General features: G+C 56.9%; 3 protein-coding genes across 10 annotated transcripts in view; 1 reads left to right on the top strand and 2 right to left on the bottom strand.

The window, feature by feature from the left end:
* The first annotated feature begins 7 nt into the window (after window positions 1-7).
* Window positions 8-5,197, top strand: CHRNE (cholinergic receptor nicotinic epsilon subunit). The gene is made up of 12 exons (XM_033089587.1): window positions 8-81; window positions 346-485; window positions 622-666; window positions 785-894; window positions 1,044-1,199; window positions 1,501-1,601; window positions 2,008-2,208; window positions 2,285-2,399; window positions 3,695-3,809; window positions 3,900-4,086; window positions 4,173-4,279; window positions 4,391-5,197. Exons 1-12 carry the CDS (start codon window positions 36-38, stop codon window positions 4,538-4,540), a joined length of 1,473 nt encoding a protein of 490 aa, XP_032945478.1. The 5' UTR covers window positions 8-35; the 3' UTR covers window positions 4,541-5,197.
* On the bottom strand, window positions 2,570-3,501 carry C21H17orf107 (chromosome 21 C17orf107 homolog). Its single transcript, XM_033089203.1, is given in 7 exon segments — window positions 2,570-2,647; window positions 2,730-2,902; window positions 2,905-2,962; window positions 2,965-3,018; window positions 3,103-3,290; window positions 3,428-3,471; window positions 3,473-3,501. Coding segments are annotated over 7 exon segments (624 nt in total).
* A 21-nt stretch (window positions 5,198-5,218) lies between the features above and the next one.
* The window catches only part of MINK1 (misshapen like kinase 1), a 50,140-nt gene continuing 31,857 nt past the window's right edge, over window positions 5,219-23,501 (bottom strand). The window contains exons 2-34 of one of the 8 annotated variants that reach the window (XM_033089578.1): window positions 22,780-22,845; window positions 21,018-21,074; window positions 20,820-20,945; window positions 18,781-18,891; window positions 18,295-18,385; window positions 17,694-17,824; window positions 17,305-17,359; window positions 17,086-17,164; window positions 16,656-16,831; window positions 16,248-16,317; window positions 15,660-15,870; window positions 13,851-13,967; window positions 13,292-13,378; window positions 12,854-13,081; window positions 12,473-12,646; window positions 11,882-12,142; window positions 11,031-11,116; window positions 10,763-10,873; window positions 10,511-10,623; window positions 10,204-10,292; window positions 9,962-9,985; window positions 9,681-9,844; window positions 9,141-9,246; window positions 8,921-9,058; window positions 8,618-8,726; window positions 8,084-8,251; window positions 7,834-7,977; window positions 7,439-7,573; window positions 7,144-7,244; window positions 6,913-7,062; window positions 6,668-6,827; window positions 6,428-6,567; window positions 5,219-6,069 (exon numbers count right to left, since the gene is read on the bottom strand). In XM_033089578.1, the coding sequence (XP_032945469.1) occupies window positions 5,986-6,069; window positions 6,428-6,567; window positions 6,668-6,827; window positions 6,913-7,062; window positions 7,144-7,244; window positions 7,439-7,573; window positions 7,834-7,977; window positions 8,084-8,251; window positions 8,618-8,726; window positions 8,921-9,058; window positions 9,141-9,246; window positions 9,681-9,844; window positions 9,962-9,985; window positions 10,204-10,292; window positions 10,511-10,623; window positions 10,763-10,873; window positions 11,031-11,116; window positions 11,882-12,142; window positions 12,473-12,646; window positions 12,854-13,081; window positions 13,292-13,378; window positions 13,851-13,967; window positions 15,660-15,870; window positions 16,248-16,317; window positions 16,656-16,831; window positions 17,086-17,164; window positions 17,305-17,359; window positions 17,694-17,824; window positions 18,295-18,385; window positions 18,781-18,891; window positions 20,820-20,945; window positions 21,018-21,074; window positions 22,780-22,845 (4,062 nt within the window). In that variant the 3' untranslated portion in view covers window positions 5,219-5,985. The remainder of the gene's footprint in view (window positions 6,070-6,427; window positions 6,568-6,667; window positions 6,828-6,912; window positions 7,063-7,143; window positions 7,245-7,438; window positions 7,574-7,833; window positions 7,978-8,083; window positions 8,252-8,617; window positions 8,727-8,920; window positions 9,059-9,140; window positions 9,247-9,680; window positions 9,845-9,961; window positions 9,986-10,203; window positions 10,293-10,510; window positions 10,624-10,762; window positions 10,874-11,030; window positions 11,117-11,881; window positions 12,143-12,472; window positions 12,647-12,853; window positions 13,082-13,291; window positions 13,379-13,850; window positions 13,968-15,659; window positions 15,871-16,247; window positions 16,318-16,655; window positions 16,832-17,085; window positions 17,165-17,304; window positions 17,360-17,693; window positions 17,825-18,294; window positions 18,386-18,780; window positions 18,892-20,819; window positions 20,946-21,017; window positions 21,075-22,779; window positions 22,846-23,501) is intronic. The other 7 variants (XM_033089579.1, XM_033089580.1, XM_033089581.1 and 4 more) reach the window with 7 other exon arrangements.

Genomic DNA, 23,501 nt, shown 5'->3' with positions numbered 1-23,501 from the left:
AAAGCTCAGAATAGCCCTGAGGACCAGACAGCAGGATGGCAGGAGCTCTGCTCAGCGTCCTGTTCCTCTTGCAGCTCCTGGGTATGGACAGAGGTTCGGGGAGTGGTCGGACACATAGAGATACGAACATAAAGGGACGGGACAAAGACAAAACAAGATGTAGATTGGGATGCAATATTTGGTCCCAGGCGCAATATCACTGATTCGGAAGACACACACGGAAAAATACGTCTCAGAGACAGATACACAGAGGAGCAGAGCCCTGCACAGACCCAGAGGGGACAGAGGAGAGACCCCCCCAGCCTCTTCATCTCTAGTGACTCTACTGTTTGACCCCATCCCCAGGCGGAAGTGAGGGGAATGAGGAGTTGCGGCTTTATCACCATCTCTTTGACAACTATGACCCAGGACGCCGGCCAGTGAGGGGGCCTGAGGATACTGTCACCATCAGCCTCAAGGTCACCCTGACCAACCTCATCTCACTGGTAAGATACCCCACTTCCAGCCCAAGCACCACCACAGCCTAAAATTCCACTTCTGGCCCCAGCCGCTGAGCTCTGTCCTAAAGTTCACTTCTGGCCCTGGAAATCCACTACCGTCATACTAATCTCCTATCCACAGAATGAGAAAGAGGAGACCCTCACTACCAGCGTCTGGATTGGAATCGTGAGTGAAATGTGGGGCACAGTGTGAGAGGTCTTGTCCAGGGGACCCCTTTCTCCCAAACTCCTCGCGGGCACCAGGTGGGAGATGAAGGGCACAGGACCTTCCGTCCCTACTTTAGGATTGGCAGGATTACCGACTCAACTACAGCAAGGACGACTTTGGGGGCGTACAAACCCTGCGGGTTCCTGCAGAACTCGTGTGGCTACCAGAGATTGTGCTGGAAAACAAGTGAGGACCGGGCGGAAGTCAGGCTGGAAGTCAGGAAACCGAGGCCTGGGGGTGCTGGGCTGGACCTGACTGGGGCGGGGGGAGGAGGGTTGCTTGGAGGGTGGGGAGCCATGGACCTTCGCAAACGCTGGGTTTCCCCGAGCCCACAGTATTGACGGCCAGTTCGGCGTGGCCTACGACGCCAACGTGCTGGTCTACGAGGGTGGCTCCGTGACTTGGTTACCCCCGGCTATCTACCGCAGCACCTGCGCCGTGGAAGTTACCTACTTCCCCTTCGACTGGCAGAACTGCTCGCTCGTTTTCCGGTGGGAAGAGTTATCCAGAGGCCCGGACGATTATGGGATTATGGGAGCGGGGGGGGGGGCGGGGGGCGGGGCTATATGGGGGAACTCTAACCTGGGGGCGGGGCTTTGTGCTAGAGGCGGAGCCAGACACTGGAATTGGGTGGGGCCGCCCGCAGAGTTAGAAGTAGCCATGGAAACAAGGGTGGTCTCGTAATAGGCTGGAGCGTTATTACCCCGCCAGATCCCACCTTACAGGGTAGGGCCTGAGGCACAGGCCTGGGTCTGAGCTTCTGGGGTGGGGGCCCCGGCCCTGGCTCCGCAGCTCTCAGACGTACAATGCCGAAGAGGTGGCGTTCGTCTTTGCTGTGGACGATGACGGCGAGACCATTAGCAAGATCGATATCGACACCGAGGCCTATACTGGTGAGGCCCCCCTCCTGCTCCGAAAAAACTCGGCCTCTAGATGGAATCCAGAGAGGGGAGTCAGAATGGGGCTGCCCCGGACCATCAATACTGGGGATTGACTTTGGCAACCATACTTTAACGTGCCACTTTCCTGAAATCATTCTCGATTGTTGGGCTAGCTCTACTTCCTCGCAGTCGTTTTGTACCCTTGCCGGGAATGCCCCTTTCTTCCCGAATTGCCCTCATGCGGATGGCCCATGTCCCAAGCAGTCCAGACCATCTGCCCCACCCACGCTGGTCCAGACAGTTGCATCCTCCCCTCAGCCGGGAGTTACAGGCTCCCGCCGTCAAGTTGTGGGGCCGCAGAGCAGAGCAGGGCACCCCATCCCCCGAGACCGGGCTGACCACGCCACCTGTCCTGCAGAGAACGGGGAATGGGCCATTGACTTTTGCCCCGGTGTGATCCGTCGCCACGACGGTGTCTCCCCTGATGGTCCAGGGGACACTGACATCATCTACACGCTCATCATTCGCCGGAAGCCGCTCTTCTACGTCATTAACATCATCGTGCCCTGCGTGCTCATCTCAGGCCTGGTGCTGCTCGCCTACTTCCTGCCAGCGCAGGGTGAGGAGTCACCCCAACCCTAAACCCGGGATTGCTCTGGAGGGGTAGGGGCTGCTCTCATTGGGCCCTCCTCCAGCTGGCGGACAGAAATGCACCGTCTCCATCAACGTCCTGCTCGCCCAGACTGTCTTCTTGTTCCTGATTGCGCAGAAAATCCCAGAGACGTCTCTGAGCGTGCCGCTGCTGGGCAGGTGAGGGCACAGCGGGTCCCCGAGGGGCCCACACGGGTCCTGGCTAACGCGAAGGGCGGAGCCGTCAGACTGACACAGGGCGCGCTCGGGACGGGGCCAAAACCAAATGATACTGGGAGTAGCTTAAGCGGTTTGGTCTCCGCCTGGGCTTTATTTGAACGCGTGTGGGGCTAGGATGGCGAAGGATTCCCTAGTTCTCCGTCCTCAGCATTGTTGCTGGACGCCACCTTGAGGTCTCTAGAGTATCTCTGTTGGGGGCGGGCCGGCTCAGTGCCTGCCTCCCCAGCCGCGCCTCTTCTGGCTCCCAACTCACCCCCATCCCAAACTCACCGGTTCCCCGGGGGCTTCGAGGCCCAGCTGGCATCGGCATTGCTGCAGAAATGAGGCGGACCCTTGCAGATTACGTCCACACAGACATAGCCACGTACCCTGGAGAAGGAGCCGGGCGCTGGCGCCCGCCGCAGCCCGGGCTTGCAGAGCCCCCTGCCCCACGGCCTGGGCTACCGAGCCAGTCCTCCACCCGGATCCCCGACGTCTGGGGCTGGGCCGGGCCCGGGCTGCCGTTGTTGCCGTCTAGTCGGCGCACCTCCTGCTGCAGCCCCAGAGCTGAGAAGTGCAGTGGGAGTACAGGGTTAGTGAGGATGTGGAGGCCCCTATCCCTCTTCCCCGCCTCTCCTCCACCCTCCAGCGCCCCCCTCCTCTAACAAGGTGGGCCGAAGTTTCAGACGCCGGCTGCGACTTCTCTTAGCACCAGCCCCAGGGTGGGTTTCGGGGCGGGAGGTTTCTTTGGCTCCCGCGGCTCCAGGGGCTTCAGTTCTCTGAACCTCTACTCCAAATACTCATGAGCTGCGGCCACCGCAAGTTCCAGGGAAGAAAGAAAGGGGGGGGGGGCTGGAGGGCCACCCGGAGAAGCAGTAGGGGCAGTGGAGCCACTGGTTCGTAGGACAGAGGTTATGGTGTGTGTGTGGGGGGTGCTGGAGACCTTCCCAGAGGGTGTCTAGGTGTCACTCTTGGGTGGGGCCACTGGCATCGCCTCACCTCCGTAGAGCTGTAGAAGTGGTAGACCCACAGCAGTTTCCAGGGAGCTGGGAGCCCCGTTCATAGCTGCCAAGGGTGGTAGGAGGGGTTGAAGGACCGGGACACGCGTATGTCCCCGCAAAGGAGGAGCAGCTGAGGGGGGGGGCCTCACTCCACACCCTACGGAAAGGTGTGTTTGTGAGGTGAGAGGACGAGCGGCGCCCCCCGTGGCTCCGGGGTCGTGGGGAGGCTGATACCACGCACTCCGGGCTCCTCAGGTATCTCATTTTCGTCATGGTGGTTGCCACGCTTATTGTTATGAATTGCGTCATCGTGCTCAACGTGTCTTTACGGACGCCGACCACCCACGCCACGTCCCCGCGACTGCGCCACGTAAGCGCCGGGTGGGCGGCTCCGGGGTGGGAGGCGGGGCTTCGAGCTAACCCCCCCCCCCCCCCCGCCCCGCCTCGCTCGCACCTCCAGGTCTTGTTGGATTTGCTGCCGCGGCTTCTGGGCTCAGGCGCTCCCCCCGACACCCCTCGCGCCGCCTCGCCCCCTAGACGGGCGTCGTCGGTGGGTATACTGCTCCGTGCGGAGGAGCTGATACTGAAAAAGCCGCGGAGTGAGCTGGTGTTTGAGGGACAGAGGCACCGGCACGGGACCTGGACTGGTGAGCAGAGTGGCCTGGGCAGGCCAACCCGGGCGCCCGCAGCGGGAGACTCCTAATCACCCCCGGGGTTGCCCTTCCCCCCGCAGCCGCCCTCTGCCAGAGCCTGGGCGCCGCCGCCCCCGAAATCCGCTGCTGTGTGGATGCCATAAACTTCGTGGCCGAGAGCACCCGAGACCAGGAGGCCACTGGCGAGGTGGGGCTAGAGCCAAAGGCAGGGTGGGGTTCTGCAGAGGCCCCCCAACTAGCTTTTGTGACCCAGGTTCCTGCAGCCTTTAGACTCAGTGTGTGCCCTCCCCTTCCCCAGGAGATTTCCGACTGGCTGCGCATGGGGAAGGCCCTTGACAACATCTGCTTCTGGGCCGCTCTGGTGCTCTTCAGTGTGGGCTCCAGCCTCATCTTCCTCGGGGGCTACTTAAACCAAGTGCCCGAACTGCCCTACCCGCCGTGTATGTAGACCGGAGCCTGTGGCCACATTGACTTCAACTTTCCACCTACTCCACGAGGAAGTAGGTTTTGAAAACAAGCTGCTGCCACTGCTATGTTATGATCCTTTCCCACTGCCGATAATAAAGCAGTAGTTTGTAAACACGTGTGTGCACAAATGTGTAGGTCTGACCACCGCACAGGGATCAGAAAGAGGGCAGATGGCTCATGCAGGCTCTTGGGTGCCAATCCTCTGCAAAGTAAGGACCACCCTTGATTCAGCCTTGATTTCTCAGTTTTGCTCAGGCCCCAGACCCATGGGACCCTCTAGCCCTATGAGCTTCCAACTCTATTTGATAGCCGCACAGGAGATCCCTTTGCAGGACTGGCACTTAGGGAGTTCTGGAGCCAGGAAGCCAGGTCCCTCTCTGGCCTGGCCCTGCTGGAGTGGGCAGGAACCAAATGCCCTCAGCACAGGTCCTCCACAGGTCCACAGGTTTAAAGCTGAGGGTGCCCTGGCCCTCCTTCAGTTATTTCTTCTAGGTTTTCTTGACTGAGCTCTGCCCACCTCCCGGCCCCCAGACTCACTCATTGCAGATTCCAGCCCCACCCCCAACCTCCGGCCCCTTCATCCCAACTCTGCTGGCTTGCCCTGGTTAGTATCCAGGACTGTGAAAGGAAACAGAATAAAGTGGGGCCTGAAAGTATGGAAGCTGGTTGAATTGTCTTTATTAACAAACGGGATATCCAAGGCCACTACACTGAGGAGGGGTAGGGGCAGGGGGGGGACAGGGCTACTTGCTGCTCACACTATATACAGATGCAAGCAAGGGGCTGTGGGGGGCGAGAGCCCCCTGTTCCCTGCATCCACCAGGGAAGGGCAGAGGCTAAGAGAGAGGGGAATTGGAAAGGGGAGAAATGTTTTGGCTGGCGGGGGTCCCCCCTCCATTCCCTGGGGTTTGGGGGGAGGGGAATCATTAAAGTGCTTTCAGAAAATGAGGAAATGGTCCCTGCCCCTGGAGTGGCTTGTGACCCCCCCTAAAACCTAGGGCCCAGTGACCCCCGTAGGGTCTGGTACATTCAAGGGGGGAGCCGGCTCCCCTGACGTGCAAATAAAGGGGCCCAGGGCCCTGCCCAGTCAGCAGCAGTGGGGTACCAGGTCCAAGCCCCAAGCACTCTCCTCTTAAGTGGAGAAAAGGGGGGTTGGGGCTAGGCCCACTCAATTCCTGGTAAAGGAAAGCTGTGCCTCTCCCCAGAAGTTGGGACAGGCACAGTTTTGGGGAGAGAACATATTGGGGAAGATGATGGTCACGTGATCACAAAAGCATCAGGTGTCAGAGGTCACGTTCCCAGCAGGCTCCAGTGAATCAAACCAGTAAAAGCAAAAGCCCAGGGAGGGGAAAGAAGGGCGGCCTGGGAAGTCTGGCTGTGGGGGGAGAGCTGGGTCCATGTGGGACAGCCCCAGCCCAGGGCCCGTCACCAGTTCATGATGCAGTTACGGTTCAGAGTCATGAAGTAAACTTGGCTGCTGCCCCCAGAGCGGACTGAGGCAAAGAACACCTGGTGGGGACAGAGAAGAAGTCACCGAGGGATGGGGTAATGGGGGGGGGCTCAATTAATGGGGAGAGGGAGAAACTGCAGAGTTTAGTCTCTCAGAGTGCGCCCCACCCCTCTGAAGGGCAGAAAATGCTTGGGGAAGAGACTAGCAGACTAGCTAGCAGACTTCTAGGGTGAAGGACTCTGTGGAGAGTTCTCAGAAACTGACAGCGAGGGAAGGGCAGGCTGTGACTGCATGTTGTGTTCCCTGAGGGCCACAGAAAGACTCCACAATTGTCCCCTGCTTGGCGGGGACCTAGGGTTGTGGAAGCCAGCCCAATGCAGGAGCCTGGGCCCCTTCCAGGGGGCAAGGGGCTCCCACCTTGTCATTCCGCTCACACAGGAACTTGAGCCTCTGAGCTCGTTTGTGCATGAAGACCCCATCCAGGTGGCCCGTCTCCACGGAGCGGATCTCAATGGCTTTCTCGCCCCAGCCCATTATCTGGTTGGAGCAGATGTAGGCTGGGGGAGATGGGAATGGAGGGGCAGTGAGTGGGCTCCAGCCCAGCCCCACTCCTGGCCCAGCTCGGGACCCACAGCTTCGGGGCGGGCACTCACTCACCCACAGAGGTGGGCATCTCTCCCCACTGCAGCACCACATCCTTGATGATCCGCCCGTACGTGTTGACGTACACACCCTCGTCCTCGTAGCACAGCAGCATCTCCATGCCATCAGTGTTGGGGAGGAAGATGATGGCGTGGGGTGTGATCTGACTCTGGATCTGGGGAAGAGAAGGTGGGCTGGAGGCCCTGCGTCTGGGGCCCTGACTGGCGGTCCCGGTCTGCCCGCAGCCCCGCCGCGCTTACGTGCACAGGGATGTAGATGTCGTAACTGTTGCCCGAGTCGACATCCACAGCGTGGAAGCCGGCGCTGGAGCCGTAGATCACCTTGAGCCGCTGTCCCTCCTCTACTGTCAGGTCGACCAGCAAAGGGCGGTGAGGCAGGTCGGCGAAGGACTGTGGAGGAGAGAAGGGCTCAGGAACACAGGCGGAGGAGTCGGACCTTAGAACAGTGTTGGGGTCTGAGGTGGGGATTACCTTGAAGGCCATGAATTTGTGGTAGGGCTTGGGGGCCCAGGCATACACCTCCACGGAGTTCTTCAGGGCAATGACCAGGAACTTTATGCGTTCATATTTCACTGACGGGCGGGGGAGGGAGGAAGAGGGATGCTGGGACTCCCCTTCTTGGGCTGCCGGCCCCCTCCCACAGGTCTCTCACTACACCCCAACCCCAGGCCCCAAGACTCTGTCTTCAAGGACGTTAAGCCCAGACCCCCGTTTCTCTCTTCTCATAAATAAATGTGCCCTGGCCACTCTGTTGTGACCTCCTCACCAACACGGTAGTGCCCGCAGCCCTCCATGTCCCCCACAGTGGTCCAGCCCTGCTTCTTCTCCACTTCTGGGTCATTGTGCAGAATCTTGTTCCGGAGCCAGGACAGGTAATACACCCGCAGTTTGTTCCTTTTCCCTGAGTGGTGAGGACGGACGGACACACACACACACACACACACACACACACACACACACAAAACTCCCTCATTGGAGGTCCAGATTCTGCCTCCCCGCCATCCTTTTCTGCGTACCACAAGGGGTGAGAAAGTGTGGCCCCACCTTCTGGCTCCTGGACCAAGGTTGCCCTCCGCCCAGGCTGAAGATGGTGAGAGAGAGCGGAGGAGCTGAGCCCCCTCCTCCCAGCCCCACCCCCGCCCCTGTACTCCACACACACACCTGAGATGGTGATGAGCAAGTTGAGTCCTTCCAGCACATCCATTTGCTGGAAACGCCGCCGCCCAATGAGTCCGTATACCTTGCCCTGCCCACTTCGATCCAGCAACATCAGCCCATTCTCTGTGCCCACCAGCAGGTTGACGCCTACAATAGGAGCCCTTGGGCAAATCAGAGGCAGAGCCAGGCCCTCACCTGACCAGGAGCACAGGGACACACCAGATCCCTCTTTTCCTTCCTGGCCCTGGCTTACCCCAAAGGGCTGCACACAGGATCTCGGAATTGAATCGCTTCTTGTACTTCCGAATCTCAGGGGTTTCACTGTGGGCCCGGGTGTTGGTGGGGTTCACGTTGACCACAGAGCCTTTCCGCACGTCATACTGTAGCTGATCGAGCCGACTGCCCTCTCCGCCCACTAGGGCTGCCGGGGAGAGACGGAAGGGAGGTGGGCTGCTGCTCCCGCACCCTGTCTCTTCTCAACCCACCCTTACACCTGGTCTTGGTTCCTCCGAATACTCAGAAGGAAATGGAAAGACTGGAGAATGGAGGAGGTGCACAGAGGAGCTGAAACAGCTACAAGGCCTGGCAAAGGCCTCATTCTGTCATGCAGGTCCCTGGGCTGCTCTGAGCACTGGGTCAAAGCGGCCTCAGAAGCCCTTATTGCCTCTGTGCCAGGGCAGGTGCTCAGGTCAAAAGGAAGCTGTGACTGCTTCGTGAAGCCATGTCATCAGAGGCTCACCTGTGCCTCTCTCAAGGACTCAGGGCAGACCTGTCCTGCTATCCTCACCTGTGATGGGGATGGTGTCCCCACTGCCTCCAGGCTGGTAGATCCCTAAGTCCACAAACATCGTGAACGAGCTCTTGCCAGGGGCCTTTACCAGCCCGCGAGACTGGTACTGTGGGGGGAGGGGCAACAGTCAGGCAAGCACGAACCTCATCCTGTGGCTCTCCCCCTGCTATTATTCCCAGGCCCCCAGTCCCCCAAGAACCCTGGCCAGCTAGCTCCCAGGTGCTCCGCCCAGCCACCGTAGTGCCCCCAAGCACCCCTGGACTCTCCCCTGGTCCTGTGGAGCTGCCTGCACCCACTTACATCGCTGCCTCCATCCTTCGAGGGGGGGCTTTGACCTTTGCTGCTCTCAGTTGGCGAGTGGCTGGGCTGGACCACATCTGGCAGGTTCGTATAACCATTGCTGTCAGAATGCAGCACGCATCGTTCCTCCTCAGGAGTCTAAAGGAACAGAGGGAAGGGCCAGTGCTGGGGCCAAAGAGGGTGCAGAGCAGGAGCTGAGAAGAATGAGGTGTCTACTCACACGCTGGACCACCATGGTGCCACCCCCGTAGGGGGTCTGGGTCCCGGCTATCTCTTCCACATCATGGACCACCATGGTGCTGACACTGTCTGTGTCCCCATCGCTGCTATGGGAGAGAGGAAGGTCATGAGCCCTCCAGGCCCTGCCTGCCACCCAAGTGCCACGGGAGCGGGTGAGAGCAGGATGCGTAGCCCTTGCGGTTTCCATCTCTATTCAAAACACAATGCACTCGGCACTCACTGAGCAGCCTTTGCCTCACTGTTGGGTGTTCCATGCCCAGCACTTGGGGAAGGCTGGCTGAACGGAGGAACCTGAACAGGCCCAACCCCCACTGATAGGGCCGTGGGAGAGAGATGGGGACACAGTCCCTGTACCCCATTCTTTAGAGAAGGAAGGCAAGAACTGAGCAGCACTGACAGCCAGGGTCCTCCACTCGGGAAAAGGGGAACACTTTCCCTGAGACTTGCCTGAGAGCCCCCCACCTGCAACCCTTCTCTTTGGGTACCTCCAATGTGGGAGCGCCCCAGCGTGCCCCCATACCGGGTCCCAGGGGTATCTCTGCTCCCCTCTGATGGTTCACCATTGCTTTCCTCCTCATCATCCTCACTGCTTTCCACCTCCTCACTGGACGATGAGTAGTCCATGGCCTTCTTGGGAGGCCGGGGGGCCTCATCCAGGGTCCGCTCTTTCAGCAACACAAAATCCTGCAGGGGAGGAGCTGCATGAGGAGGGGAGGGGAGAGGGCGGGAGAACAAAGGATGCCAGAGGAGAAGAGGCAGGGTGACAGAGGGGCTCCGGCAAGCAAGGCCCTTCTCACTAACCTCACCAATGGCTCGCTTATAGCTCTGGGAGGGGCCACAGGGGAAGAAGGGCAGCCAGGAGACGGCAGGAGAGAGGTTAAGAAAGGTTAGTAACTGAGAAGTGCATCCTGTTACCCCACAGCCCCTCTCACACAGATAAACGAAGGCCCCACCCCTGGCACCCAGGCTCAACAGGCTCCCCAGCTGGCCACCCAAAGCCCCAGACCAGAAGGCAGGGCTACAGCTGCCACCCGAAGACTTACTGCGGGCCGGCCTGGCCGTGAGCGGTGGTCATCAGGCTTGGCTTTGTTCCCAGGGGAGAGCACTGGGGAGCTGTCCAGTTTGGAGGAGGCTGGATGTGGCAGGATGGGAGAAGGGAGGTCACTGCCACCTGGACAGGCGATGGCCTCAGGCCATCCTGGGCTGACCCATCGGGCCTGAACCCCCGGGCTCGGTGACATGCTCCACGCCCAGCCCAGTCCCCACCCACCTCCAAGGCTGTCTCAGTCCCAAGCTGCCCAGGGCGGGGCCCACCCTGACAGAGCAGGCAACCAGGCCCAGCTCACTGACCTCCCACACGGTTCCGCTCCAGCGAGCCAGCCTGGGGGAGGTGCCCGTGAGAGACGGGGAGGACGCTGTCTGAGTGCTCCCAGCCAGGGTCGCTCCTCCTGAGGTCAGGGTTGCTGTGGGAACGCAGAGGCAAGGTCAGGAAGACAAGGTGCTCCCCTCCCTGGGGGGCTGAGCTGCACCCAAGGAGCCATCACCAGGGGAGGCAGGTGACAGAAGTGAGGGTGGGAGTGAGTGGGGGGACAACTCCATTACCTACAGGCGTTGGGCGGGCCAGGGGGCTGAGCAGGGGGCCCTGGAGGCTTGGGGGTCCCCCGCTCGGCCCGCCTTTGCAGATAGATTTGCCAGGCGGAGTTGCTGCGAGGTCTGTGGAGGGAGCACAGGGGTGCCGGGGGCAGGGGCAGGGACGGGGCTAAGGTGACTGGGTTGGGGCTTGCCCACCCCTAAGTGGGTAACCTGGCAAAATCCCCTCTGCCCCCGGCCCTGCTCCCTAGGCTGCTGCCCAACTCCACCCAGGTGTTACCTGGCACGGACAGCCTGAGCTGGCCGGGACCCTCCGGCCCCACTGGTGTTAAGGGCAGTGGCAATAGATGAGGTCCTCTGAGGCACCTGAGAGGAGAAGAAAGAGGAGTCGGTATGGTTGGCGGGCACTGCTGGGCCCTCCACAAACATTTCATCCACTCCAAGGCTCTGAAAGGCACTCCCCAGGCTTTTACGGAGAAGTAAACTGAGGTCCGGGAAGCTAAGCAATCTGTCCAGGGTTATGAATCTGGGAAATGGAAGAGCTGGGATTCTAACCCAGAAAGTCTGCCCCTAGGGCTTCTCCAAAACCCTGGGCATTCTTCCACCCCCACACTCACCACAGACATCACCGTGACACTCAGCAGTCACCAGACGTTAGGGCAACCCCTGCGGGACAGGGGCCATGGCCTTCCCCTTCTCTTTCCTTCCAACCCCGAGCCCATGTCCACCTTGCTGCTCCAATTCCTCTCTTACCACAGCTGACCCTCGAACAACTTAGGTTTGAACTGCTCCATTTATACGCGGAGGTTTTTCAAGAAACACGTACAGTACTATAAATGTATTCTCTCTTCCTCATGATTTTCTTAGTAACATTTCCTTTTCTCTAGCTTACTTTACTGTAAAGATACCAGCATATAAAATATGTGTAACATAAAATTCGTGTTAGTTGACTGTCTATGTTAGCGGTAAGGCTTCCGGTCAACAGCAAGCTGTTAGTAATTAAGTTTTTGGGGAATCGAAAGTTATACACAGATTTTTGACTGTGCAGGGGATGAGTGCCCCTAACCCCCACATTGTTGAAGGATCAACTGTATTTCTCTGCTCTTTCCGGGTCCGCAGGGCTATCCTTACCTTGGGTGGGGCCTCATTATCCGGCCGGACCCAGGCTGGGGGGTTCGGGCTGGGGCCAGGCCCTTCGGAGGTGGGGTCTGAATTCTGGCGGATGACAGCTCCTCGGGCACTGGGCGTGGCAGTGGGTGTGGGGACGGCAGGGTCGGGGTCATGGGAAGCTGGGAAGGCAGCCAGGTTTCGGGTGGGCTGGTCCTGCAGGGACTGGGATCGGGGTACAGGCGCTGCATATGGCTTCAGTGGGACCCGGTGTGCCACCAGGCTCTGCGGGAGAGACCAGGGAGGGTGGGCTGCCTGCTCTGTGCACATCCCCACCAGTGAGCTGGGGCCTGGGCTGGGAGGAAGGGGTAAGTAAAGCCTCTGGTTTCCAATTATCCATCGAATGAAAGGGGCTCCTAGAGTCCAAGAACAGGTAAGACATAGGAACAGACATACAGCAGCAAACAGGTGACATCTCTGCACATGTATCCTGAGGTTTATGATCCCTGGCTAAGAGTGTGTATGTACGACTGTGTGTGTGCGCGCACGTGTGCACCTGCGCTGAGTAAGGCTCTCTACTTCTGTGTGTTAAGACAGGAATGGGGAGAGACTCACCTTGTGTGGTCCCTCCTGGGGCTCCACCGGCCTCTGCATAGGAGGAGTTTGGGAAAGTGGTCCTGGGGGCCCAGGGGAGGCCTGGGGGATGGGGGCCTCAGGCCCTGTGCTGCTTGGCTTGGTCTTGGCCAAGGGAGAGTTCTGCTGCTTGTTCATCCTCGTTCTCTCTTCTACCTGTGATACGACAGGATGCCAAGCAGGCCAGCTTTTGCTTCCCTGTTCTCAAATTTAGGTCCCCACCTGCCCCACCGCACCAGCCCTCAGGCCTGTGCTGCGTGCCCCTCTCCCCTCCTCAGGGCTGGCTGCTTCTTGCAGCTCCCAGGCCTCAGGCAGTGGAACTGGGAGGATGATGTCTTAGGTCGCAAAGGAGGCAGTGAGTACCTCTCGGGCCCAGGCTGGTTTGTCAGCAGGATTAATGCCCCGACCATAATGGTACAGGGGCTTCCTGTCCCCAGGCAGGATTTGTTGTTGCTGCTGCTGCTGCTGTTTCTGAAGCTGCTGTTGCTGCTGCTGCTGCTGCAAGGACTTGAGGTAGGCGTGCTCCTGCTGCAGCTGCCTCTGCAGACGCTCTGACTGCCGCTGCTCCTCCAGCTGTTTCCGCTTGTATTCCTGGGCCCAAGGGTAGGGAGAGAGGGCTCAGCAGGGGGTGGCCCTGGAAGTTAAGAGTCGGCATGCCCTTTCTTTTCTTCAACTGCCTAGAGAAGAGGTGTCTTCCCTTGACGCTTAGGAGAGGCCCTTCCCTTGAAGTGTTCCCATCCCATTCCGGCAGAGAAGCTCTGAGTACGAATCTTCCCAGAGAAAGCTGGGGGACCCCGTTACCAGCAGTAGGGCCTGTTCCTGGAGCAGCTGTTGCTGAAGGATCTCGAGCTGTCGCTGCTCCTCCTCTAGCCTGTGACGAATATATTCCTGGGGGGCGGGGGGCGGGTGGGGGGCAAAAGGCAGGGAAAGAGGAAGAGGCGGAGGAGGGGCAGCGGCGGCAAAGGAGTTGGAGGAAGAAGGGATCAATGGGGTGAGGATGAGGAGGAGAGCAGGGAAGAGCAGTAGAGAGGACAGGGAAGGGATGAGCCCCACAGAGGGCAGGGAATGAAGAGGAAGCGAGGGTGGAGGACCCATGAGGGAAGGTGCAGCGGAAAGGAGTCAGGAGTGGGAAAGAGATGGGGAATGAAGGCACAGAGACAGGAGGGCAGGGAGCCAGGGTTGGGGTTGAAGGGTGGGAGAAAACAGAGAGAAAGAGTGAAGCTGGAAAAGATAGGGGGAATCTAGGGGTAGGGAAAGAAGGGGGAAAGGGTATTGGGGAGCAGGGGGGGCAGGCAGCAGGAGCGGGCAGGGAGGCCGGGGGCGGAAAGGGTGAGTGCGGTGTGTGCTGGGGGCGCTGTACCTGCTCCCGCTCCGCCTGCCGCCTCTCCTCCTCCCTCCGCAGGACTTGCATGTCCTCCAGCCGCCGCTGCTGCTCCTTCTCCTGCAGCTTCCGCTGCTCTCGTTCCCGCCGCTGTTGCTGTGGGTGAAGAAAGGTGTGGTCTTAAGGAATGATGGCGAGAGAGTGGCTTCGGCTTGTTTTGACAAACCTACCTACCCCTCCACAGGAGTGTCCGCACTTGGGAAAAAGTGCTCATCCTTTAAAGTAGCTGTGGGCTTGGGGCCAGAGAGGCCGAGAGGCTGACTAGTGCCCCTGGAGTGGGCCGAATTGGATAATATCTTCTCCTATCCACTCCCCCAGTAAACCAACCAACCAACGAACCAAAGAGGCAGTAAAAACAAACCCTACACACATTCCTGGTCTCTCAAATCAACAACCTCTGTCTGTAAGTCTAAATAGTGTGCTGCAATGATAGCCTTTGGCCACAAGAGGGCAGCAGGGGTCCATGCACAGAAGAGCAGCCTAGAGGAGAGGGATTTCACCAGCTCCTTGGCAAACATCAATAGCTCAGGTTGCACTTTCACAATCTTTCAGACCAAGCGTCTGCCCAAAGAAAAAGAAAGAGATTTCTATTAAAATGAATTCCTCCCACCCACATTCGATTAGTCAAACTGACAAGACTGTACTTTCCAGCAAATCTATGCCGAAACAAAAGCAAAAGGAGGGGTCAGTCTTCAAAAGTATCCTTTCACATTCAGAAAAACAGAAAGAAAGGGAAAGGGGAGAAAAAGAAAGAAAAAGGAAAAGATACAGAAAAAGAAAAAAGCACAAGCCCCTAAAGGGCCATTACAGTTGGGGGAACTTCGCTGTTGCTTATTTCTACATGGATCTGGCTCCAGAAACACCCTGGTAGACACGATTTTCTGTTACTCAACTACCTGAAAACAACATTTACTAAAAGAAATCTGCACTAGGTTCTCTTGTGGGAAGCTTTCTTGCACATTAGTGTTTGTTCAACAAAGATAGGGGCCTGCTTTGGGAAGCAGTATGTGGATAGAACAGATGCTTCCATTACTCAGATAATTTTTTTGTTGGGCCCAGCTCTCCATGCACTTGAAATCATGTAATTGTTTCAACAAAAATCTCATCATTTAAGTCATTTTTTAAACCAAACCTTTCCTTTCCCACCATGCTCCCCTGCAAAATAAATACATTTAAATACCTATGCATACAGATATATGTATTTTTAAAATTGTGTTAAAAAAGTGCAGCTATTTAAAAAATAAGATTCTCTATTAAAATGAGTTTCTCCCACCCACCTCAACCTCACCCAACTGACAAGACAGTACTTTCCAGCAAATCTAAGCCAAAACAACTAAAATTAAAGGAGGGTCTTTAGAAGGATCTTTTTCAAGATAGCTGCTTGACAGTCAGATAGATGCCCAGGGGCCTGAAGTGTTTGTACAGACCCCTCGCTCCTGGAGATTTAAGGTCAGTGGGGCTGACAAATCCGGAGTGGAGGTTTATACGTAGAAACAAGGACAGGGACAGTCTTTTCTGTGGGGAGCCGGTATGGCTTTTCAGAAGTAGCTCTGTTCTGAAGGGATGATGACGGCACAATCATGCCCAACCATCCACACAGGGCTGGTGGGGACACAGCGTGGCTGGGGGCCGGGCTTCTAACAGGACAGAGCCTTCCCCCACATGTGAATGAAAGAGATTAGAAGCCCCTGCTGGCTTCGCGCCCCCACCCCCACCCCACCGACCTCGGGGAACCAGGAGCGGAGCCCACAGGCTGCCCGAGCCCACCCAGGGCAGCCCCTCCCCCACCTCCTCCACGCGCCGCCGCTCTTCCTTCTGCTCCTCAATGCGACGCTGCCGTTGGTGCAGCAGGTGTTTGATGTGGGCCTCAGGGTCGCGCTGCTGCTGCTGCTGCAGCTGCTGCTGCTGCTTTAAAGCCTCTGAGTTGCTCTTATTCTCCTGCTGGAGCCGCAGAAATTCCCTGCGTAGTGTGGACTCGCCAGGCACGTTCATGATGGAGCTGGGTGGGGTGGCGGAGCGCAACAGGAGGCTGGTTTCAGAACCCCACCACTTCCCTCTCCCATGCCTGAGGAGCCTGCCTGGGGAGTCACCTGAGCGGGCGCTTTACCTGGACCAGACAGTCTACCTCAGGGAACTCCCCGGTGGCCAGGAGGACTGTCCGATCCCCTGCCCAGTTTTCAGCCCTGTGCTCCTGTACCATCTCAGCGTGCGGCCCTGAATCACCTTCTCCCCACCTCTTGCTCATTCATCTGGTCCATTTTTTCTCAGTGTTCAGACTGTTTTAGGGTCTCTAACTCTGTGCCCACCACCCCCAGACTGAGCGTCCCCAAGCCAAGGACCACTCATGTGCCCCCAACCTCCACCTGCCAAGCCCACCTCGGCTCTCCTTCTTCTCCATGGCTGTCATCTTCCTCTTCGCTGCCGCTGTACTCATATTCTGTCTCCTCTGCAGGGGGGAGATCACTGCTGTTTCTTCAGGATTAGACCCCACAGTAGCTGGGATGTGGTGGAATGTGTGCATACACTGACACATGCATGTGCTCAACAGGAAGCTTTTGTAAGGATGTAAAAGGGCCACACTCGTTTGGAAGGCTGACTTGGATCGGAGGAAAGAGAAAAACCCCTCTGGGACTGGAATTCTGGAAAAGGAGATCTCTTTGGCCAGGGAGAGCTGAGGCCTGGCTGGGGAGCCTGAAGAGGAGCCAGGAAGAGCAAGGGCTGCTGAAGAGGAGCAGGGGCTGAAATGTGTCTTGAGACCAGCCACCTTCCTCCTCACACACTGACCTTTCTCGCCTCGCTTCTTCCGGGATCGGTCGATGTGGTCCTTGAGCTGAATGCGGACCTGCCGCTCTGTGGGCTGGTCGCGGATGAAGGGAAACTTCAGCAGCTGCTCCGTTGGTGGGCGGCTCAGGTAAGTCTTGATGAGACACGTGTCAATGAAGTCGATGAACTTCTTAGACCTGGAAATGACAGTGGCTCAGCTAGGAGGGCCCCCTTGGAAGGGGGGTTCAGAGTAGGAAGAGGGGAGAACATTCCTTCAAAAGCCAACTGTATTTCCCTCCTGTCTTCACATCCTAACAAGTGCCCCCAATGCAATGCCAACCCCCTCCCAAAACCTCTTCTATGATCAGACAGATCCAAGCCTGAACACAGAGGGTTAAGACGGGTGGCTTTGTCCAGAGACCTTCCTAGACACGAAACCCAAAAGACCTACCATTTCTTGGACTTGAGCCGGGGTGGCGGGTTCCGAGGGATGAGGAAGAGGGCTCGCATGGGGTGCATGTCGCACAGAGCTGGGACATGGAAGAAACACCATCAGGCCCTCTGCCGTGCTGAGAGCCTGAAAGCCCTCCTCACCATGACCTCCCGAGCCCCGCCTCCTCCCAATAGCCACTTTCTGGCCCCTCCCTTCTCTCTCACACACTGTACTTACGGGGGGCTCCCTCTGCCATCTCAATGGCTGTGATTCCTAGAGACCAAATGTCACTCTATGGAAGAGAGAGAAGAAAGGACAGGTGAATGAATGTTCCCGACAACTCTCTTCACTTACCATCCCGGGTCTCTTCAGGACCACTTCCTGGTTCACTTCCACATCCCTTCCTGAGGCCCCTCTCTTCTAACCCTGCACTGTCCAACTCGCCCAATATCCCTATTCATACTTTCCTTGCCACAAAACAGTCCCCAACCCCTCACAGCTAACACGTCATTAGACCTTCGTTTTATCCAAACTGCTCAAGCCCCCAATATTTTCAATGTACCCATCACCCTCATCTCGCTTCTTGCCCTTGGCTGCCTCCATGCTCCATACTTTCTGCTCCATACCCTGTAATCATAGGTGGCGTCAGGGTTCTCATCACAGGCGATGACCTCCGGGGCCATCCAGTAGGGGGTCCCAATGAAAGTGTTCCGCCTGCCCACTGTGCGGTCCAGCTGAGCACTCACCCCAAAATCCACTGGGAAGACATGGAGGGAGGGGGTCATAACAGAGCAGCACGTCTGCTCCCCTCATCTCAGACCCAGCATGAGCGCGTCGCAGGCAGCTGAAGTCCTTGCCTTACCCAGACCAGACACTCCCCGGCACCTCTTCCATCCCATCAACATCCTGAAGAACCTGACCTAGTCTTCCTATATCTCGGGGGAAAACCAAGGTGAAAGGACCAAGGGACAACATCCCAGGTCAAAAAATCTCATCTACCCAGAGGGACCTGCACAGCACCTGGGACATAACAAACAGCAGGGAAAAAATTTCTTGAGTGATTTTCAGCAGGAGGCAGGGCATCCCAGAGGAGGAGATAGGAAAGGGAGAAGCAAGCCTGTCTCCCAGCCTACAGGGAGTGGGAATTAAGCCACCAGAGGGGACAAGGGGCTCTCATTCTGTCCTGGGGGTGAGAGGGCCCCGTCTGCCTAAAAGGAATCAGCGCACCTAGCTTGACCTCGGCATTCTCCGTCAGCAGCACGTTCTGCCCCTTGATGTCTCGGTGGATCACCTTGTGGGCGTGGAGATGGGCCAGACCCTGGGGCGGAAAGGGGGGAAAATTAGCTTTGGTGTTGGAGATGGTGGGAAAGCAGGACGTGGACGGGGAGGAGTGGAGGGGAGGTCATCAGTCGTGACGGGGCTGGGCTGCAGGAGCAGCTCCTCTCCACCATGTGCCCACGTACAGGCTGACCTTTCGGTGGGGGGGGGAGGGTTCCTCAGGATGCTGGCTCCCAGGAAGTCCCAGCAGCTGAGGGTTGCAAGTGGAGAAGTGGTGGAGCTTGGAAACAGAGGTGCTTGTCTCCAACAGTCTGAGAATCCCCAAGGTCGGAACCCTGTCTCCACCCCACCCCCATTAGTGCAGGGAGGGTCTGTGCCCAGGGAGCCGCTCCAGCAGGGGTGGCCCAGGAGGCAAGGTGGGGGCCTGCTGCTCACCCGGAGAATCTCCCTGCAGATGTAGGCGATGCAGTCCTCCTTCAGGGTGTTCCCTTTTGTGTTCTTTACCAGGTCTGTCACAGAACCAGCACCACAGAACTCCATCACCAGCTATGGTCCCAAGGAGCACCAGAAGGAAAAGCGTCAGTCAGGCAAGGCCTCCTTCCCCTGCCCTCTCCCTGGAGGAGAACCAGAGGCCTTGGGGCCCAAATTGGTACGAGCTGGAGGGCAGGGGCCACGTGACCCCATCACAAAGGCCACAGAATTTCCTGAGATTAAAAGAAAAAGGGGAAGGAAATACAATCGAAAAGACAGGGAAGGTGGGTCTGGGGAGATGGTCTGGGTCCAGAGTAGGAGCCCAAGGAATTCCTGACATCGTAGACAGTGATGTGCATTTTCCTTGGGGAAGGATCCAACGTTCTCATCAGATCCTCACTGGGACCCAAAACCCCAAAATGGTTAAGAACTACTGCTTTGGAGCAGGGTTGGCAAACTATGGTCAGTGAGCTAAGCGTGGTTTTTAAATTTTTAAATGGCTGGGGGAAAAAATCAAAAGAACCACATGAAATTCAAATTTTAGTGTTCTAAATAAAGGTTTTGGGGGATACAGTGAGGCCCATTCACTTCTGTATTGTCTATGACTCCTTTCATGGTACAATGGCTGAGCTGAGTAGTTATGACCCACAAAGCCCCAAATATTTACTGTCTGCCCCTTCACAGAAGAAGTTTTCCACCTCTGACAGAGACAAGAAAGGGGCTAGAATCAGCAACTGTCTAGGTCTGCTAGAGACAAAACAGTGCACGGGGTCCACCAGGGAGCTGCAGCAGGGAAGCTGGTAGCACCTGGAGAAACCCCGCAGACAGTGACAGCGCCAAGGCAGGGAGACGAGAGCTCCCTGTGGCACCTCTAGAGAAGAGCCACTGAGACCCAGAGGCAGATGCTAAATGAGAAGTCCCCCTGGGAATCAGCATGCCTGTCCAAATGTTTTCACTGCACCTTTTCTGAAAGCCACTCGCAACACACAAAATGGTTAGAGGACATGTATATTTGCATATGCAATAAGAGTAATTTGCATATGCAAAAAAGCTTACATCCGGGCTTTCCTGTGGACAGCAGACCACAGTGGGAGGACAAAGCCCAACAGGTCCAGGAAGGGGTGCCTGGTCACTAGTGCCTGGCTTCCGGTCCTCAAGGATCTCTCACTACACTGTTGGTAGGTAAACCTACCTGAAATGTTACTCACCTTTATTTGTGTGAGAGACAGTTCAAAGAAACTAAGTGCCTAGGAGGCAGGGACTATTACTTATGCTTATCTGTGCAGGGTACACACAAGGTGCTCAATAAGTACTCAGCTGGCAACTGCTGAGAGGGGAGACCTGGCATGAGCTCCAACCCCCACCCCAAGCCCTCGCCACTGCCATGTTCCCTGCTGCTCTGTCCTTGGGACTGGCTGAGCACCAGAGAAGGGTAGAGTGAGGAATCAGCTGGCACCAGTGCCCAGGGAGGAAGGTAATGACCTAGGAATGCTCTGGGCCAGGAGGGAATTTGGGGGAGGCCAAAAGAGCTACAGCAAGCTCTGGTTAGAACAATCATCCAGAAGGGCTGTGCACTGCCAGAAGGGGTCCAGGCCCCATTGCCTCCCACAGATGTTTTGGTCTGTTGCTTTCCCAGGAGCTCTGCCAACGCAGGAGAACTGCTGGACTAACCTCCCTGTGGTCTCCCAGCCCTTGCTAGGATTACATTGCTCCCTACTTGCGAAGTGCCTGCTGGACACAGGGTAAGATACTGGTCAGGACAAAGGTGGGGGCAAGCCCCAGAACCCCTGCCATCAAAACGCCCAGAGGAACGAGCGGCTGTGAAGTGTGGGGGTGGTCTGTGTGGGTCTGGAGGTTCCTCAATCCAGACACAGGAGAGGCTGTGTAGACTGAAGGAGGGCAGGCGAGAGGAGACTCTAAGCACTGATGCTGAGTTCCCAACGAGCAGCCTGGAAACGGGGAAGGGCAAGGAGGGGCAGGGGGGCAGGCCAGCAGGCACTTACCCAGAGCTGGTCGTCATTTCCAGGGGGGCTCTTCTTGATGAAGGCTCCATAGTAGGTGGCAATATTGCGGTGGTGAGAGTATTTTTTCAACATGTTGATCTCCTGTTTGATCTCTTCCTCTTCGTCCTAGGTGAATGCGAGGACGTGAGCCCTCTTCTCTGTGTTCTGACCCTCCCTCTGCCCCATGACGCTCCCTACCTCCGTGACATCCATGACCTTGATGGCAGCCAGCTGCCCAGTCTTGACATGCCGACCCTGCAGACAGAGAGATGGGCATGGAGGGACCTGGGTCCGTGCTAGGCAGGGCTTGATTCTGGGAGAGGCCACACCTTCTGGCTGTTTTCTGTCTTAGAAAGTACCCTCAGCGTGGTTAGACACTTCAATTTATGGGTTGGTCATAGAAGGAGGCAGTGGGCTATAGAAAAACTACCGAGCCTGGATTTCCAAGCACTGTGCTTGGTAAAGATGAAGGGTCTCCTCCCCTAAAACATTCAAGAGACAGACGAGTGAGAGACGCTTATGTTCTAGTCCAGCCTCTCTGGCTTGGACTTCCTACAGTTTGAAAGTTAGAGCAGGGTGTGAAAGATCCCTTCTCCATCCTCAGATGGAGCTGGGGAAGGAGGCTGAGGAGGGAGGACCTTGCCTCTGTCTTCATCTTCTATGCAAGACAAGCTGCTTTCTTGACCAGCTCCCTCTGGACAGGAGACTTTTCCCAGGATTCCCTGCCTCCCCCTCCCCAACCTCCAGGCTTTTTATTATTGTTGACGGGAAAGAATAAAGACAACTGAGATTTTATGGAGCTCAGGGAAACACAGAAGGGCCGAGTGACATGTGTCGATGGCCTCATCTCCAGTGCTAATGGGAAGAAACGTCTCCTTTTAGAGTATGTCCCGGACATTCCCCAAACTCCTGAAATTCCTAGCAGGAGCCATCTCAGGCTTGGACAAGAAAGTCCATGGCTTCCTGGGGAAGAGCAGGGTGAGAGAAGGTAGCCCCTCCTGGGGATGAACATGGGTACTGCCAGCCCATGATTATTTTTATCCTCAGCAGTCATTCAAGACCCCAAGCCCAGAGAGGCAGAACACAGAGCTACGGTTTCCATGGCAACAACTAGGCAAGCGATGGGGGAATGGGGGGAGGGGAGCACCTTTTTCCCAAAGCTTACATGGAAGAAGGATAAGAGTAAGGCATGTGGTCCCAGTGACCCAGGAAACAGGCCCCGGGGATGCAGAACAGTCTTGTGAAAAGACCCAGCATCATGTCTGGAGACAAGGCAGCGGATGTGTGCTCTGGGGGCCTCCAGCTCTGGGGCAGTACCCACCTGGACCATCATCTCTCTCCCCCTATTCAAGTGTGACCGTGGTCAGGCCAGTGAGAGGGCGGGGCTGGCCAGGCTAAACAGTACAATTAGTAGCCGAGGAAATGCCACTTCTGTGGGAAAGAGGCAGCCTCAAAAGCGGAAGGCCTGAGCGCTGGCTCCAGCCCCGTTGCAAGCCAGCTGTGGGAGCTCAAGAAAGCCACTTCCCCTCTGCAAAAGGTCCCATTAGATCCCACCCACTCCAAGTCCTGGGTCTCTCTGTGGTCTTGGGAGAAGCCCAAGCTGCACCTTTGGCTTGAGCTCTGCTCCGAACTCCCAGGTGAGCTCTTACACATACGTGCCCATACCCTTCCCACTGCCTTGACAAGTCCCTTTCTCACACCCCATTCAGCTCCACACTGGTTCCTGCTGTACCCAAGACTAGCTCTAACCTCAGGCGGAGGCCAGCAAAAACACCCCACCTCTTGCTCCTTTCTTCCCTCATTACTTCTATTCTCTCCTCTCTCTCCCCTTTCCCAGGGCCCCCACCCTCTGCAATTTCCCACAGCCCCTCAAATCTCCTGACCTGGGGCCCACTTCTTCCACTCCTCTTGAGAGGGCCCCATGGAAGACAGTGACGCTCCTGCAACATTAGAGTCTCACCTTGTAAACCTGTCCATAGGTTCCATTGCCGACCACCTCCACCAGCTCAAAGATTCCAGCAGGGTCCTGGGGGAGCGGAGGGGGAGGAGGAGAGAAAGAATAAGGGGTCAGGACTTCAGAAAAAGCTCTGTAGTTAGGTGGGGGAAGGAGGTATTCAATCAGGAGAGGAGAGTGAATACTAGTACATAATGAGGGGCCCACAGGGGGGAGTCCTGATGGCCAGCTCCCCTTTTTCTGGATTGGTTCAGAGTTCATATTCTGTGGGGAAAGTCAGAAGGAGATGAGAGAAAACAGAAGCCAGAGCCCAGCCGGCTTTTCAAAGATATGCTCCTGATTCAAACTCAGTGACAAACTCTGTGAGTCTGTAGCCTCTCTGCAAACAGGGTGCCCAAGTACTCACCTCTGGGGGTGGTGTAAACTTTCAATGAGGCAATGCCCATAAAATGCTTAAGACAATGCCTGGCACAGAGCGTGGGTGCAATAAAAGTTACTTACAATTATTATTATTTTATTTTTTAAAAGCAGGGATGAGGAAAGCTAGCAGGGAGTCGGAATTTGAAAGCCACCATCCTGTTGTCCTTTTTCCCCTTCTCAGTCCTCCTGAGATGGAGGGTTTCACTGAGCCAGTGTCTATGGCATTTGGGAGGGTAGAAGGGACCTCCAGGTGGGAGGGAGAGCAGGTGACAGTGAGAGGGCCACTGGGAGAGGCAGAAGAGAAGGCA

This window comes from Rhinolophus ferrumequinum, chromosome 21, assembly GCF_004115265.2.
Source record: "Rhinolophus ferrumequinum isolate MPI-CBG mRhiFer1 chromosome 21, mRhiFer1_v1.p, whole genome shotgun sequence".
Classification (NCBI taxonomy): Eukaryota; Metazoa; Chordata; class Mammalia; order Chiroptera; family Rhinolophidae; genus Rhinolophus; species Rhinolophus ferrumequinum.
Note: the sequence above shows the minus strand (reverse complement) of the source record. Positions and strands in the feature narration are given on the sequence as shown.

Excerpts from the sequence above, each read along its gene's own strand:
- CHRNE (XM_033089587.1), top strand. The coding sequence starts at position 36 with ATGGCAGGAGCTCTGCTCAGCGTCCTGTTCCTCTTGCAGCTCCTGG. Across the intron at positions 1,200-1,500 it reads AACTGCTCGCTCGTTTTCCG|CTCTCAGACGTACAATGCCG; the intron begins GTGGGAAGAGTT and ends CTGGCTCCGCAG. Across the intron at positions 1,602-2,007 it reads CGACACCGAGGCCTATACTG|AGAACGGGGAATGGGCCATT; the intron begins GTGAGGCCCCCC and ends CCTGTCCTGCAG.